Raw genomic sequence first — 18,498 nt, forward strand, 5'->3', positions numbered from 1 at the left:
TGAAAAATCGTCCAAGATTCCGCCAAGATCTTGCGAGAGCCTACCTATAAAGTTATCACAACTCCTACATCTAGAAATAAATTGTTGCTTTTTGTAACAAATGGCTCACGATAACAAAGTTGGCTCGACATTAATTTTACAAACCCAGAGCTAAGATAGTGCTTAGGCTATTAATATTCAAACTTCCGATGCTGAACAGAAATTCTCGATGCTAAGCAAGTCGTCTTGAACTAATAAAGATAACGAATTGAAACTAGACAATTCCGAGTGTCTGTAGGATGGAAAGTTAAATTTTAAAGCGTTTGTCATGCAGATAGGATCACTTTGACAGTTAATGATAACGGAAAATCCTTGTTAAGGCTCAAAGTTAAAACTTATTTCAACTCAGTCATGTTGAAGTTTCAGAACATGACAGACTTTTGATGATGGCGTATAATAGGCAGTAATAGAAACTCGTTCTCATATTTAAAATACCGCGTTTGCGCATTAAAGAAATTATTTTCTACAATAAGATAGATTATTCCTGAAAATATATTCTACTTGTAAAATCCAACTTATCGTGCTAAAAAAAGATCAGTAGAAAAAGATATTCGTGGAAAATGGTATTTTTTATTGTTTCGGATTTTTTTTTAATATACTTCCTTTGGCAGTAGGAATTTTGAAAAGGACACGTATTTCCATTATACCTTATTGTTAATTGTAACATTTGTTTTCAATCATACTGAAAGTACTGTAAGCTAATACAATAAATTCTAAAGACTAAGTTCAGAGGAAATGATCAAAACTTATTTTGTTACACAAAACTTCTTTCTCTTATACCTCATCTGGTAGATGAATAATAAATGATTTCTAAGGAAATTTTTTTTCTCAGTTCATTTTACACCTAGAATTTTGATGAAGCAATATTCTTTAAAAATGTACAAGCTATTTAAATTCAATTCTAGGCTGACTTATATTCACTACTATTGGTATATATATTTGGGAGGGGGGGTAGAAACATGTATCAGTTACTGTAAAAGGAAAAACTACGTTAAATACATAAATTATCCAGTAATTCCAAAGATTCAACTCTTAATGGTAAAAAACGTTCTATGATCATAATTTATGTTGGCCTTTTGCCACCATTTGGGTCAATGTAAAAATTCACATTTCTACATTTTCCCGGGTCTGGGTGTCTGTGGTACCTTCGTTGTATCTGGATTCCATAACACAAGTGCTCTAGCAACTTACTTTGGGTTCAGAATGATGTATGTGATGTTGTCTGTATTTATAAACTCATTCTTTTCTACAAATTCTATAACTTACAGACTCTGTTGGTAAACTCTAAGATTTACGGATAAAACCCAAGATTTACAATAAGAACCCTGAAATTATGAATCAGCTATTTGTCCATCGGTCCGTCTACCCATAGTTAAACAATTGCAATTTTCAAAGACTAACTGCACAGATAGATAGGTTCACACGAACAACTCAATGCACGCGACGTGTCGCGGGGTCGATCCTCGCGTAGGAGAAGTATTTGTACCTATAATCCACAAACGCTTGTTCTGAGTCTGGTGACTTGACTGTTTAACATTCAAATATTACATTTCTTAGTGCGGGAGTCGTTTTTCTTTTTTATTATTATTCTTCTGTTGCTACTGTTACAATAGACCGATAAAAAAACAGTTAATTTATTTTTCAAAGATGCGTAGAATTGGTTTTCAAGTCGCATTCGCATTTGGCCTGTATTTTCCAAGTATTACACACAAAGCGACAAAGAAATTCCAACTGAAACCTAATCATGGGTAATGTGTACCCATAATATTCGAAGCTGAAATAAACAGAATGTCACTTTCAAGAAAGATATTTTCTTTTAAGACAACTTTAATATAAGTACCAATTTCGAGCTACAACATCGTTAGAATGATCGTGTAGTACTCGCAAAGTGGTCCATAAAATGTAACTACGTACTCTGAAGATGCAGCCACGAAAACCCCTTTGTAATGAAATAGATTTTGCTAAAATGAAAATATTTTCACTTGAGACTATTTTTACTTAACTTTTGTGGGTTTTTTTAGAGGTTTCGTATCAAAAGGCAAATACAGTATCTCATTACTGAAGGTTCGCGGTCTGTCTGTCTGTCCGTACGTCTGTCACTAGGATCTATCTCATCAATAACAGCACGACAAAAATATATTCATTAGGATTTGTTTTGCAATTTAATATCAAAATTTTATGCTTCTATTTGAACGTCATAAGACAATTTGTTCTAAAAAACTACGTCGGTTACTCAGAACACTTTTTTTACATCGACAAATAATATTTTTAGTCACTTTTTTAGACAAATATTACATTGTAATAAATATAATTGGAACGTGCAATAGATTTGAGAATTTATAATTTTATGGCATTCAATTAATACCATTCCTTCATCATTCTTACTCATACAGCGTGTATTTCGAAAAATACTATTCTATATCGTTTTTTACAAGAGAACTTAGGTATTTCAGAAATAAAATCGCTATATCTAGTACGATCCCCTATACAAAGTTTACCCAGGCCTCCAATCCAATGATCCAACTTGACCTCGTCTCAATGACCCTTAGTTACAAGATTTTATTATATTTTTATGATGGTTTCACTTCCTGTATAAGGGTATGAGTGTGTAGGCCTTGTGACTTGAATTGTAAGTGGAGTTTTTGTATAAAATTACCCGTATTTATATGCTATCTTTGTACGATACTAATTCTAACTAATAGAATAAATGCTTAAAGGATATTCTCGGATTCATTGAGTTCGACTGCATGGATAGCTGAGTGGTATAGGCCACCAAACCAAACCCACTGTGAGTGACTTGTCCCATTTTCGATTCCTGAGAAGGATAATTAAACGTAGTATGTTCCACGAACGCTTTTTCTCAGTCTGGAAGTCTCTTTGCCTGTGATATGATGTGACTTGCATATGCGAACCGGTTTTTTTCTGATATTTCCAATTTAGTTTTCGTAATACTTATTTAATACAATTTTTGCCTCAAGTACCCTTTTCTTTAACTTTCCAATAAGCACATAACACCACTATAACTCCAAAAAAAATCAACACGAAACGCAAACAATACTCACAACTAACAAGACATCCCTAGTTTCAAGTTGTTCAAGAAAAAGTTTCGAAACTACACAAACAAACAAAACGCAAACTCGATGAACCCCAGAACAGTTTAAAGGTACCTTCTAAATTAATCTGTGTAAGGCTGTTTGCACAACCCTAAGCAGTTTAATCTTCTGCTGAAGATTGGGTTAGGGCAATCAGATTTGCTTTTAATTGCTTGCGACAGAGGTTGGCTGGGCCCGTCGAAATGCCCACCAGAAACCAGTCAATACAAATACGATTAATCTTGTTTTGGTTATTGCGAGATACGCTTCGGTTACTTTGCTGATAGATGGTTTGTTTCGTTACATGGGGTTTAACTAGGTTTTCATAATAGCTGGTTTAATTTAATAAAAAAAAACGGTAAAGTGAGAGTTAGACTGGCAACGCTGAGGGCTTAGAAAATAGGTTTAAAAAACAATTTATAAAAAATAGATAAATCATCAGCCTTTCTAACTATCTCTGTTCATGAGATACAGTCTGATTACAGACAAACAAACACTGCCTGGCCGTCAGCGTAGCCTTAGCAATATGGTTCAGTTTTAACAATTGCAAACAAAAGTAGAATAGAAAATTCGTTTCAACAGATACTAATAAATTTATGAAATGTAATAATAGAATCATTTCTAAAAATAATGGGATAAATATAAATACGATTAAAACACCTAAAAGCATTACTAAAGATGCTTAAACACGACTCATAGAAGAACAAAATGATCGCATCGATATCCCTACTAATTCAACAACATACGATCTTGTGCGATTGCAAATTGCTTGGATCGATCCCTAATAGGGTGGCATTCATCGTAAATGCACGGCATTCAACTACACTACACGTTTCGCTAGTCAATACGGAGAGGTAAACGGTGAAAAGAGTATGCTTCCCCTTAATTAATTCAATGATTTGTTCAATTCACTCTAACAAATCAAACGAGGTTTTTTTTTTACGCTTTTATGGTACGAAGTTCAGATTAAAAGCTTATGGAGCTGTTAGTGATGAATTTGATTGACCCAACCGGGTATCTATCACGCTTGGTTTTTGTCGGGTCAGTGAATTTTGATTTGATTTTAGGATTGAGGTTTTTTGATATTTTTTGCTGACATACTTTTGATGGAGACAATTTTAGTAAGGTTTTGCCATTAAGGCTTCAAACCGAACGTAAATAGTGACCAGTCCATTTTAAACCCTATCTTTAGGTAGTTAGAGACTTACGTTTAATGACATACGTTCTTTGATCATTCGCATTCTTACTCCAAAGGTTTTGATAAAATTTATTTTCAGCCGACGAATATGTGCGTCATTACTGTAAGCTTCAGTTAAAACGTAAAACTAGATCGTATTTTACAGCAACTAATATTATCATTTTGTGTCGATTAAGACCAAGAAAAAAATTACATTAAAAAGTACATATTATATAGAAATAATTTCACTGAGAGATGGCCTAATGGTATGATCGTTGGCCTGCCAAGTCGCAAGTTTTGGGTTAAAATCCGTCTTGCACTAATGTCTTAACGATTGTATCTGCTAATTACAGAGTTATTATCACTTTATTAAAGGATGAGGAGCATGCATACTCAAGAATTTGTCAATAGTGTGTTAAGGCACGTCAGAAACCAAGCCAAAAGTAAAAAGTATTTAAAAATATTATACTACAAAACATTAGCTCAAATCTGTGTGTTCATCTAAAATCCAATCAGATGACCAAATAAGCTAGTCTGTATATGACACATTAATTGTTTTCCTGTTGTTCCAGCAATCAATCATACTAGCTTATAGTTGAACGGTCACATCTGGGACCAAATTCCCCGAATCCCAATTTCGCCTTACCCTGAAGCAAAGATTCTCCATTAGAAACTTCTTCTGAAAATTTGAGACGCAAATATGAACTATCACCTAATAAACTCTGGAGAAGTGAATAAGGATTTCGAGATGAAAATATAAGGAAAGAAATGTTAGACCGGCTTCTTTATGCAAACAGGAAAACGTGCCGTCGTAGCTACTAATGTAGTCGGGGTACAAAAATGTGAATACTTGTCCATTTTCCACTACGATATTACCAATGGAGAATTTCGTTTTATGAAAGTCTATAAAGAAAGATTGCAATTTATTTTCTTAATAACACACGTACAAAACAATTATCACAAGTACGACCCACGACACTGTCTTTGAAGGGTTCCGTTTACTAAAGCCACGTGTCACTAGTGTCGCTATATCTCATATACCTGACAGTTGAAAAATTTACAGATGTTTTCTGCTGCCGCTATAACTTCAAATAAAAAAATCGAGGTTAAGCTATTACGAGCAGAAATTTGATGGGTCCGTTAAGTAACTTACCGCCAAATATATTTTTTTTGTATGGCTTATTCGTATGAAAATGTAAAACATTTATAATTTACACATAACAATTTAATCAAATCATTTCACGCTTATTAAAGCACGTAATTCCTATTTAAAATTCCAGCTTTCTGAGTTCACAGTAGCCCAACTTTAGGACCTACTTTTAATCCCCAAATTGACCTATTAAGGATTAAGCAAATTCCAAAAGGTTTTAATCAAGTCTGGATTAACGGCTAAAGGATACGGTTTCGTTATTTTCTGAACTAACATTTTGCCAGTAAATCCAAGCCCCGACGCAAAAAGAAGGATGAACGCTATTCGTCTGTATCTGTGCGTCTGGTACTGGCGCCGAACCTTATAAACGGGTGTACAGATTTGAATGAAGTTTTTTAGATAAATTTTATGCCTATAATTTCTACAAACCTTCTGGCCAGCCATTTAAAACTCGCAAGCTCTTCCTAAAAGTATTCGATTTAAGTCTGTGTCTTGCGAATTTTTTTCTGGTTAGTTTATTTTCATAAACTATTTTTTAAGAAATAATTTAAAAAGCTGCTTTTGCCCGGGATCTGCCCAAATTAGTGTAAATTATCGAGATGAAAAGTAAATTATGGCTTACATTTTTTTTTTTTCAAACATATCCAAAAGCTATTCTATTCTAATCGGTTAATTAGTTTGTAAGATACCGTGTAATAGATGAGCTGTTTGGCCTGTTTTCTAATGCCAGTAGCAAAAGGTACAAGTACAGTCTCCCTAATTTCATAAAAAGAAACCTATTATTATCACCAAACGAACAAATTTCTCACAATATCTGATTTTCACAATCTCATACGCTCAAAAGCCGCTAATAAGACTTGCCATTTAATCCCTCGACAAACCGTTCTTCCTACACTCCAGAAAATAAGAAACCATTTTTAAGTCTACCATTTTCCATTATAAACCAGAGTATTTATTAATGGAGGGTTTTAGTATATTCCCGTCGCTGCGTCAGATTAAAATGCATTAAGAAAATTGATGAGAATATTATGAAACGTCATTAATTCATGAAAGATGGATGCTGGCAATAAATTGAACGTAGATTTTTCTCGAATATAATTTTTCATAGAGTCACAGAGTTAGAAAAATGAGGTCCCTTGATTGCTTAGTTAGAAAAAGTCTGGATTAGTAATTTGAATATTCAGAATAGATTTGAGGAGTATATTTTAATCTATCAATTTCAAATGACTCGAGGTAGTAAAGCAGGCAGTTGTTTTATATTAAAGCCTCTTCACACAAATGAAGAAACATCCACCCGCAATCAAGTAAATCTCGAGAGACTGGAGGCCAACCCTAATATACGTTATTGTAGAAAGTATACTATTCTGAAATAAACTTCTACATTTTTATACACGATTCCCGCTTTTTGCAATTATGTCCTTGCGTCGCTAGGGTTTTTTAGACATTCTAGTCATATACACAAGCTACCCAGACCAAACACAAACAATTTTTTGTCCTATGCAAAGGTGATTTTATATAGATGATATATTGTAAAGATAACCTAGAATAATACCAGCAAATTTATTACCATCATCATCATCCCGCCATCTAAGGTCTGAGCATTGAATTCTACACTAGCATTTACATTTCAAGGCGAAAACGAAAACCTAGATACCACCAGATTTTCGCACGATGTTTTTTTTTCCCGCTTCGTCAATGATGTCTTTAAGATATTTACGAAAGAACATAAAACCTAGATGTTCTATAACACTACGCTAATAATGCTGACATATTTAATTTACGAACGTAAAATTATCATAATTTTGCTTCTGTGAAATGCTTTTGTAAATCATGAAAATGATCCTCCTAACAATTTAACCCTTTGAATGCCTATTCAGACTGACTTCGCCTAGACAAATGATATTAAACAACCGGTAAAGCTAATCTAATTGAATAAATGTAGAGAGATAGGATGACCAATTCTCGTGACCAATAAATTCATTTGAGGGATTTTGAAACTGATGTTTTGAGGGTAACTACCTCATGTGCCTGTTGATTTTCTCCGCCTACTTTCGAATGCCAAATAGCGAACTAGTTCCTTATATTATAAATTTTCCGTTTATTTGTCTCTTCCATTCTTAGTGGTACTAAGCTGGGTTCTTCATAGGCCATAAATGTACCGTAGTCCAACCAGAAACCCCGGTACTCATTATGCCAAATGTATAAGCTACCCCATCTTAGGCGTACCTTTTGGAGAAATTCTAGCTCATTTAGTACCGTGCAATAATGGTATATAAGTTCAAATGTCTCTTATCTCAGAGACATTAGTACGCGTAACAAGTTGTGACGTAAAATGAATCCATCCATTATATTTTTATCTTCCTCATTACTGCTGGAGTGGGGACGCTTGGAGAATATTCCTTTTAATTAATGGTTCTCAAGTTCTTTGTAGGTGATGTAGGATAGTTTCTTAGTAATATTTCGAGTTTTGAAACTTTGTTGAAATAATTACAGCGTTTCAGTTGAAATTTTATAACCGGGAAAATACTTTGTTACTGCACTGTCTAGAAAATGGTTCTAGTCCAAAAAGGAGGGAAAATTGATCACGCCAGCTTGCCAGAATTTGATTTTTCCTGTAACTTAAGTATCTCATCACTTGATTCGACTTTTATGAGTTGAATTAGAAAAACTTTGTTTACGGTTCTAGGTGAATAAAGCTATCGAAACAATATCATACAAAGCGTGCAGAAGAAAGGGATTATTTTGTCTCGTTTTCCAATTTGAAATACAAGAAAAAAAAAACTACTGACAGATATGTTTTCCAAGAAGTCTGTCTTCTTAAAACTATTCAGAGCTTCACAGAATAGTTTTCCATGATGAAATCAAAGTTTTGATATTAGTTGGAATATTTGCTTCCAATTTTCAGCTAATATCAGGGATGTTACTAACACTGTCAGACCAAGTTTAAACAAGTTCTATCCGATAGTGGCAGGTAATAAATGAGACTTGTTCCTACAAGTAGTTGATAGAGGTTATATTGGATAAGAGGAATTTTAAACATCTGGACGATTTAAAACTTTCTTCATTGATTATAATTTATTCAAAGACAACGGTGTTTAATGATGAGCCTCCGTCGATCGGTGGCATTTTTGAAAGCGTTAATTATGGTGAAATTGTACGTGTATGAAAATAAAATCAAGACAGTTACTAGATTTTGACTCATCACTTTAACTATGTATATTTGGGGTTATTTGATGTGCTAATGCTATCACAAATGTATTGTATAGAGACTAAACGAATTAAATTCGGTCAGGAAAATATCCAGCCAACTGTAAATATCAAACTATCTTCCAGGTTAGACAAGCTACAACAGTCACTCAAATTGTAATTGACGCCAGTATATCCCGGACAAATCATCAAGCCTTTAAAACTAACCTTTCTGTCACATGAGTCACATCATATTAAAACTTTCTCCTAAAATTCTCCTGTTTACGAGTACTGTGGCAGCTACATGAAGCATTAGCTAACTCATAAACGAATGACGTCAAATTGATCTCATATTTTTTTATATCCTTCATAAAATTATTCTAATACCGAACGTAATTCTTTACATAACCGTTAAGGTATGGAAGGTCGATTAGCAAAGTGGTTTCGGGTATAATATTCATCGGTTGTATTCCGTGCCTCAGGTGGGATTATGTTGGTCACGTTTACCGCAAGATTGTAGCTTGGGTCAGACTAGGCGTGGATTGGAAGCTGGGTTTATAGGAAGACATTGATTTTGACAGTTATAAAGATGTTTGTGGTGGGGTTATTGATATGAATGCAATATAAGATAGCAAAAATATTATTGTTGCATTGTAAAGCAAGTCCGCAAATAAGTTTCAATATCAATATTAATGATTAATGAACTTTTAAGTTCTCGTTTTTTTTTTAAAAAAACTCCGCGACTTTGGATCTGAAATCTGATCTGCAAATTCAATATTGTCGTTTCAAAACTAACTTGCGACCTGCTGCAGTTGTATGATAACATTAATAATTATAATATGATACCAGTCTATATACGTCCCAATGCTGGGCACAGGCCCCAGTCTGTATATAGAACGTTTGAGGATTGATCATTTCCTCATGATGTTTTCCTTCACCGTTTGGCAGCGGAGTCAAACAATGATTAGGCAAGAATATAAAAAAGTCACATCGATACTTTGCCTGATTTGGACCTAAACTGTACCGCATATAAATCCCTACATCGAACTGTAAGTCCACCATGTTGCAATAGAGGATAACAGAAATAAATAATTGGATTCACCAAGGTAGAAGGTAATATAAGTCAGAACTCAGAACGGACTTCCTTGAACAATCCTGGCGTTGCAAAACTAGAACAAAAATGTAGTAACATTCGCTACAACACGTATTCTCCAAAATATTAAAAAGCATCTCAGCAAGCTTTAAAAATTCCTCAGCTTCGAAAAATATGGACCAGAACATTGCATTATTATTCACTTGGTTCGAGAAAACTTCCTGACTTTCAGTGAGACCATCTGTTACATCTAACTTTGAAACTTCTTGGGAACGTTGCGTGCATTGAGAATTTATTTTTACACCATTAAACATTTTTCTCATAACTCTTACTGAAAAATGTTTATAGCTGCCAGGAGGTAAAAAGTTACATTGTGTAACAAGTTCGTTTTACAACGCCTGGAAAAAATAGTTGAGATTATATTTTGGAATAGTCTCGCTTTAAAAAATTGTAGCGCAAGTGTGTAAAATGAGCTACAGAAAAGCAGGTCACAGAGGGATAAAATCTAAATATATAAATCATGTTTTTTTTTCTGCCTCTGGATATAAATATAATAATATAATATATCCTGGGACAACTCACACACGGTTATCCGATCCCAAGCTAAGCAGAGCTTGTGTTATAGTAACCAGACAACTGATAAATTTACTTATATATTTCCAAATACATACATATTATAGATAAATTGCACCCAGACATCAGAACAAATTGCTAAATGAATGAATTACTAATGTCAATAAATGTTTTATCTAACACCTATAAAAAGCGAAATCATGGGTAACATGATACCCTTTAGTAAGACTGTTTGTCTGACTGTCAAAGAAGTATGAATAAAAGCCGGGCTCCACAATTTAACGTGACTTCCGAAACACGGGGTAACTCGTTAATAGGTGATAAATGATCACCCATCCGCGGACCGAACGTGTCAAACCTAGCTGAATCTGTGATCGTCCGATTTGTACAGTTATAGCAATATTAATAATACTAGTAATATTTTTTTTGTTATCAGGAGCAACGCTACGCGCGGCAGGCAAGTCGTGGAGAGCAGAGCATAAAGCCGCGCGCACACTGGGTATTATAGTCGGTGCGTTTTTATTGTGTTGGCTGCCATTTTTTCTTTGGTGAGTAAAACTATATTAATGTTGGATTTACGATGAGGTTTATTCTTCGGCTTAGCCGTTACTTAGTAAACAACTGGTAAAGGAAATACTTATTCGTTTTCATTGGGGAGAAAAAAACATTTTTTCTTAATGCCTGCAGTTGTGTTTAAACTTTGGCTTTCTTAGAGTTTTTATTCATACATGGGCTAAAATTGTGTCTTAAGTATGATTACACATTCTCCTTATAAAAAAACTGTATACTATAAAAAACTTGCACTTAAGCCCATTCAAAAATTACACTTATTAGTGTGTAATTTAGGTATAGTTTTCAAAATCAGTAATACCTGCCAATACCTACGTTTTAAAAGAGCTTGGTTAAGGCATATACATGATAAAATAAAAATGAATATTACATTTCATTTTAACGGCTTACCTATGTGAGAGCTTTATGCTTAAAGGATTTGGGATAGATTCAATTTTCAGGTCGGCCCGAAGGTGTGATTGGGTTTTTCTATTACATAACTTTCCATATATTGCTTTGGATACAAATGGAAATCCGTTATAGTGTTATTAAGGTTTTGTTACCAGCTGTGTATAATATGATAAGGCTTAAAATTTTCTCCACTGGTGGGCAAGACGTTTCTTTAGGAGAGGAAGAACAAGCATTAGTCACCATGCAGTCTTACTAGTCTGATTCAATTTTTAGAGTAAACTAAAGTGTAGAAGAGCCTATTGTCGATTCTCCTCAGTCCGTCTCTTACCAAGCTGTGTCGCAAGAACCGTGTTGATACACAGTTGGAATTTTTACAGATGATTTCTTTGTAATGCCGCTATAAGAGCAAATATCATAAATAAAGACCCAGGTTTTGTGGTCGAACATTTTGTTTATATTTTGTTATTTTTCATTGTACAGAATCCTTTGTGTCGCGAGTCTAACTGTTACTGGACCGGTTTTCTAATAGGTACAAGATTGATCAATGTTTTAATTGATCATCATTTACTGTATAGGCTGAAGAAATGACTTTGTAATCGTTTTGATTGAGGCAATTGGCTGAAAATTACACATTAGTTTGATTAAAATAATACCCCAAAAAGTAAATGTTTAATTACTTAATCGATTACATATACGCCACCATTCACCGACTTATCGGTCTCTAACCGATCTCACGACACAGAATGTTTAGTACAAATAGGCTGAAATAAAGCAAATTTAGAATAAAAAATAGTCATTCACTAATCGTTGCTGAGCTTTAATTTTTATGTTTAATTGATATAGTGACAACAAACATACTTTCCTGCAAATTTTAAACTGTCTTTTTTACAGTTCATAAGATACAGCCTCATTACCGTCAGACAGACTAACAGAGAAAGCCACCGGAGCCTCAGTTATAGGTTTTCGTGTTTATCCTTATGGCACGAAACCCTAAGAACCTGCCAAAGACCAATTTTGATAACCGATAAGAAATATGTTTTTTCGTCTTAACACACAAAGACGCATCACAACATCCTCCTTTTACTCTCAACATGCAATACCAACATTAATATTCTCCCAAAACAAATACTTAACGATCTCTTTTTCCACAGGTACGTTACTACAAATGTTTGCGGCGAGCCCTGTGAGACGCCATCGGTTGTCGTCGGCGTCTTATTCTGGATCGGCTACTTCAACTCCGCTCTCAACCCTCTCATATACGCATATTTCAACCGCGACTTCCGAGACGCTTTCAAGAACACGCTCATGTGCGCACTGCCTTGCTGCTTCAGTTGCTGGAAGGACACCGGCACGGCCCAGTTTGTGTAGTAATTACAGAACTGCGACTAAAAATCGCAACGCCCTTAGACTATTTACCGCATCGAAAATCGCTGTAACGTTTTTTATGTAAGCTTTTACTTGTAAACGTTTTGTATTGTATGTATCAGATGGAATAAATGGCTTTGTAATACGATTAGAACTAAAATGTATAGGAAAGATTTTTTTGACGGAAAATTGTTTTTTGCTCTTGTATGTATAATAAGGTGGCAATATTATTATAACCTTTAGGGTGTCTGTATGTTTGCGTTTTTTATTCGAAGCTTAACTTAAGGTAGCTATGATGAGTGTAAATTAAATGTAGAACCTTCACTTAAATGTCAAAAAGTGTCGCTCGGTAAAGTAGTAGTTCTAAATTTGATAAAGCGTGCGATTTTAAATCGCAGTAATATTACTGTCCCGTCTAGAGAAGACTTTATTTTTAACGTTAGAATAAAATTAGGTTCTGTTTGAATAAGTGATTAGTTGAAATGTATTGATACAAGTTCGTAGTACGGGTGCAATGTCTACAAATAGTTGATACTAGTCTTATACTTGGTATAGCAATAATTTTTGCTGATATTTCAATAAAAATACTAGGGTAAATTTGTCACAGATATTAAACACCAATAATGTTAAGGAGTGATGGAACAGATAAATATACTCTAGTATTTTTTTGTTCGTAATTTTGTAGATATTCGTCGGTGAAATATTAGTTTAATAATAATAGTTGCTCAAATTGTCCATTCGATGGCAATAAGCATTTATTAAATATATTAGTATAAGTATTCGATATCGTGAGAATATATGTAGATAACTGTTATTCGTTTGTATATAAAATACCTACTAATAGTGATAGATAAATCTTCCTCTATTTTTCTTGAAGCCCTAAATCTCTATACTTAATACTAATATGATACCGATATTTTGTAATAGGTACAATATCACTTACCCAAATTTCTCGAAAGCTGATCTACACGCAATTAGTTAATCGGCTTTCAAATACATTTAGCGTGTGATTGGGTTTAGGTCTAGTGGTCATCCAATCACAGTTGTCATCAGCTGATTTGACAAAGGTTAACCTACTAAATGATACAACGGTTTACTCACGCGTATTTATCGGGATTGCCGTACTAGAGTCGAACCCTACGAAGCATTAAAAAAAATACTAAAATCAGCTTTCGAGAATCTATAAATATACGTTTAAATCTTTTTTTCTCAGCCAGTATCATAACTATCAAATAGAACTTTTAAAGTTCGTTATCCGAACTCTTTTCTCGGTCCTTTGTTTGCCCGCTGATTTGATCTAAAAAGGTTGGTTAGTTACGTAACACACACACACATACCTATAGGTTCACATTGACATCTCTACATGACATGCGCGGATCAGGGCCTGCATAAATTAGAACATGGTTAACCTTTACGCTTATATACGCTGATTCGGAAGTCGAAATACAAAATGATTTTATCTTTCGGTAAATTTTGCGATCGGAAGTTTTTGTATGATTTTTAAATCTTACTTAAAATTGATTTATTGAGAGTCGTATTGAAATACTAAACTTTGAATCTTACAAATGAGAAGATTAGAAAACTTAAAATTTGAAATTTTAGAAGAAAGAAGCGAAGAATGATATTATTTAAAAAAAGGCAAATGTTAGAATGATGACAGGTATATTTCTATACCTGTGTTACTAAAAATACCTACGCTATCAACTCTAATGAGAACTCTTAGCATTGTCAAAGCAATATACTGAGCGTTGGATTTTTGCAACTCAGTTTTGAGGCACTTCCCCATAAGCTAGCAGGCTGAAATTTTCACGGAAGCTTCAAACTCAATGACAATATAATTTACAACTATAAAAACCGATTTGTCAAAATTCGAATTGAGTAACATTTAAAAAGGTGTTTTTTAGATTTTTTAATTCTTTTGTTATTAGTAGATTTAGTTAAATACCCCAGTTGCGACAGCGCTCTATACCGCGTATAGCGCCATCTCTTTTCTTAAACATCTACGATTTCCTTTTAAGTGTCTGTGGTAGTCAGGGGCTAAAAACGCTAAGATATTTTTTTTTTATCTAGCCCACTGTGTCCCACTGCTGGGCAAAGGCCGCTTCCAAATCCTTCCACGATTCTCTATTCTGGCCGCCATGGAACCAACCCGGTAAGCGTTAAGATCGTCTCGCCACCGCTTCCGAGGCCTCCCACCAAGATATATTTACATGTAATTAAATCCGAAATCGTGCTAAACGGCAGCCATAATTGTTCGGTATGAAACCTTAAATGTTTATCAACATGCGATGTTACGTGTTTTCGATAGAAATACACAAAATAATAAATTATATCTCAATGCTTGTAGTGTTGGGTATATTACATTGTAATAATAAATTCTTTACGGTTATTTTGATTATAAGTTTTGTAACTTTGGAACGAGGAAGTTATTTTTGTATTTTTTTATCGGGTAGGAAGGTACGTGAAGGTAGAAATACTGACCTTGAGCGGTGACTTATTTATAGGGTTGTAACTTGTATAAAAATACTTTGGTTCATTACTGATATTATTAATGTTTTTTCTTGTGCACTTGTTTGAAATAATTGTTGTTAATTATTGAAATAACTGGACTTTTTATCTAGATTAGTTATGATGGTATAAATCTGGATTAGTTGATGACATGGTAACGAAACAAAAATATCAAAAGACTTTTTAAACAAAAAAAAGGACCTACAGTTACATTACGTTTTTTAAATTAAAATTTAGTTTAGTTTAAAAATTTAGTTAACTAAATAAAACACTCCTTGTTTTCAACTTCGCATTTCCAGGATCATGAAAAGGTATAAATGCATTAATGAAAAGAAAATATCCCCTAACTCACACCAACTTTTTGCTGTAAATCCTTTTACCGATAATTTTCAATACACGACACTTTTTAAGTCATAAAAATCTAAACGCCGCTTAAAATGATCGCTGCTCGTCGAACCGTTTCGTTTCACGGTAGAATTTTCGCGTCTAAAAAATCCGTTTCACGCATGACAGGTATCCAACATGGCGTTTAATAGCCCGTGAATATTTGCCCAGTACGTCAAATAAATGTTGAAAGAGGATAACAGGTGTGAGGCGTAAGAGTAAAAAGCTCAATCAAAAGAACACCATTTTGATATTATTTCGGAAATTGGTTTTAAGACTGATGTTGTTAAATGATTTGCAGAAAGCTTTATTTTTTGAGGTCATCGTTTTCTTGTAATTTGAATTAAAAAATCCATCTCTTTATTTTTTAGATCTGATGTTGAACGACAACAGATCATGATTTATAAGATACAGACTGGTGACAGATGGATAAACAGCGGTGCCTCTGTTATTGTTCCGATTTTACTAATTCGATACGGCATTCTGAAATCCAAATAACGTCAAATACTTCCATAAACAGTGATAACTGATGAGCCAACTTAAAGTTAAATTGATTATTTTCTAATTGATGATACCTAGGCCTCTAAAAAGAGAAGCATGTTCCTAACTATATAAGCCAACAGACAAACAAACATAAACTGTTCCAAAGTAACTACATTGATCTATAAAGAAACACACACACACACACAGACAGCTAAACTTAAAGTAATATAAAAGTCTCAATCCACAACGCCAAACGAAGAAAAGCAGAATAAAAAATCATAGCTACATACTTTGTCCGGTCGTAAAAACTTCGGCTGTAAAACCAAAACTTTTTCCAATATATATTCATAACCAAAAAACGGACATAACTCGGTTCACAGACCATAAATCAATCCTTCCCTTACGTTACGTTCCGTTTTAGTTGAACGATCTAACAATGGAACTTGGAACGCATCGACGCGCCCCAACAAGCGATGCGTGAATCGGAACGCAGTGGACTACGATTGGATAATGTACTGAAGTGAAAACCTAACAGGTTGTAGGTACAAATAATTTTGCTGCAAGCTTTGTTGAAAATTAACTACTTATTTTGATATCTTAAAATAAGATAATAGGCGGCTATAGACACTAGAGGTCAGATCCTTTCGCGCCCTTACAAAAACAAAAAAATAAACTTGATTATTCTTTTAAAAAAAAGGAGAAAAAAGCTTAATTTTTTCTTAAAAAAAAAACAGTAGAACTTCTAAATACATAAAAGAATAAATAAAAAAAAAATATATTTTTAGCTCTACTTTAAATGCACTTCGAATAATCTAAGATACGATGTCCTTCAGTTATTAAATACTATACATAAAACGGTATATTTTAACCGACCATTAGATCAGATCAGCATTCAAAACCGTTAAAAACAAATGACTAAAAATTTCAAAAGAATAGAAAAATATACAGTGTATTATATTTAAAAACCTTCGTTAACTCTCGCTTAAAAAAATCCTACTATATTTATATTTCCATAATGTAAACAAGTGAAATAGCTAGAGGAACTTATATTATTTAAAGAGTTGTGTAAATTGAACTGTGACACCAGGTTGAATGTGAATCACACGAAAAAAAAAGTATTTATTCAAGCTGCTACGCTTCAAATACGTTTAAGTTTTCTACGCTAACGTTTAGTCGGCAGTTAGAGCTATGGAAAAAACGTATTTTTTTACTTTTCCAAAGGACGTTGAGCTAGCTATTTCGTTGGTTTACGAAAAGATATTATGACTGTTGATGTATTAAAATGTTTAAGCACTTGTTCTAAACTTTAGTCACTAATTAGATTGATTGTGATATTATTAGTAGGCGATAGAAAATAGTAGATTTGTATATTGTTATCTTTTATCTTGTTTGATACACAGAAAAATAATTCAATCAAAAAAATCCAAATCTTTCAATGATTTAAAAAATTTCGTTTGTACGTGTATGGTATAAAATATTGAGTAAGGAGAACTCGCCATTATAATGCACCTGCGTAATAATTTGCATTCTCATTTTTTATTATGTAGGTACACTAAATTCGATTTTCTTATACCTCATGGCAAAAAAAGGTTAATTTAACGGTAGAAATTCCTGTAAATTAAAGAAGAAAAGGAATTTCAACTTATTTTAATACAATATATAAATCTACTATTATAATAAGGCTTAAGTATATTAAGAATTATTTGTGCGTAAACCACAGTATTATCTATTTAACTAGGCTTATAATAAAGCCGAAGCTTATTTGATTAGATTGTGGATTAACTTTAATCTTAGTAGCATTCGCGGTCGGTTGCACCAAACTTTTTCAGTAAACTGAGTTTAACCTCTACCCTGAATACCAGTTCCACATTGTTAAGCATCTAATTAAAGTCATAAGGCAAAATTAACTGAAGGAACTGATTAAAACAATTTAAATCTTTGTATTAAGCGGTTTAATTAACGCTCAGAGCTAACGAATAATAAAGATATTCGGTTATATTAAGTGATGTGACGACTTCCGTGGTCGAGTGGCGTACGCACCGGTTTCAAGGTGTCGCTGGCTCTGAGGTCCCGAGTTCGATCCCCGGTCAGGTCAATGTAAAAATTCACATTTCTACATTGTCTCGGGTCTGGGTGTTTGTGGTACCTTCGTTGTATCTGAATTCCATAACACAAGTGCTTTAGCAACTTACTTTGGGTTTAGAACAATGTATGTGATGTTGTCCGCATTTATTTATTTATTTATTATTATGTAAAGGTAAGATTTAAGCCTCTTGATTGCTGGAATAGCCTAGTGGTCAAGACGCCCTCTAAACGCAACGTATCTCCAGTTCTATCTAAAGTATTTGTGGGATCCTGGAACGCTTGTTCTGAGTCTGGGTGTCTTTGTGCAAGTCACTTGTTGATGAAACCCCTGCGATCTAAGTGGTATGCAGAATTCTACGAACTGATTTTGAAATATACTATCTACAAAATTGAGTAATGACCC

The 18,498-nt window shown here is 33.8% G+C and overlaps 1 protein-coding gene across 1 annotated transcript in view; it reads left to right on the forward strand.

The window, feature by feature from the left end:
* Nucleotides 1-14,412, forward strand: part of LOC113495121 (octopamine receptor beta-3R-like) — a 69,922-nt gene extending 55,510 nt beyond the window's left edge. Inside the window, exons 4-5 of the mRNA XM_026873718.1 lie at nucleotides 10,747-10,858; nucleotides 12,422-14,412. Coding sequence (XP_026729519.1) covers nucleotides 10,747-10,858; nucleotides 12,422-12,638 — 329 coding nt within the window. The 3' untranslated portion in view covers nucleotides 12,639-14,412. The remainder of the gene's footprint in view (nucleotides 1-10,746; nucleotides 10,859-12,421) is intronic.
* Nucleotides 14,413-18,498: the final 4,086 nt, after the last annotated feature.

This window comes from Trichoplusia ni, chromosome 6, assembly GCF_003590095.1.
Source record: "Trichoplusia ni isolate ovarian cell line Hi5 chromosome 6, tn1, whole genome shotgun sequence".
Classification (NCBI taxonomy): domain Eukaryota; kingdom Metazoa; phylum Arthropoda; class Insecta; order Lepidoptera; family Noctuidae; genus Trichoplusia; species Trichoplusia ni.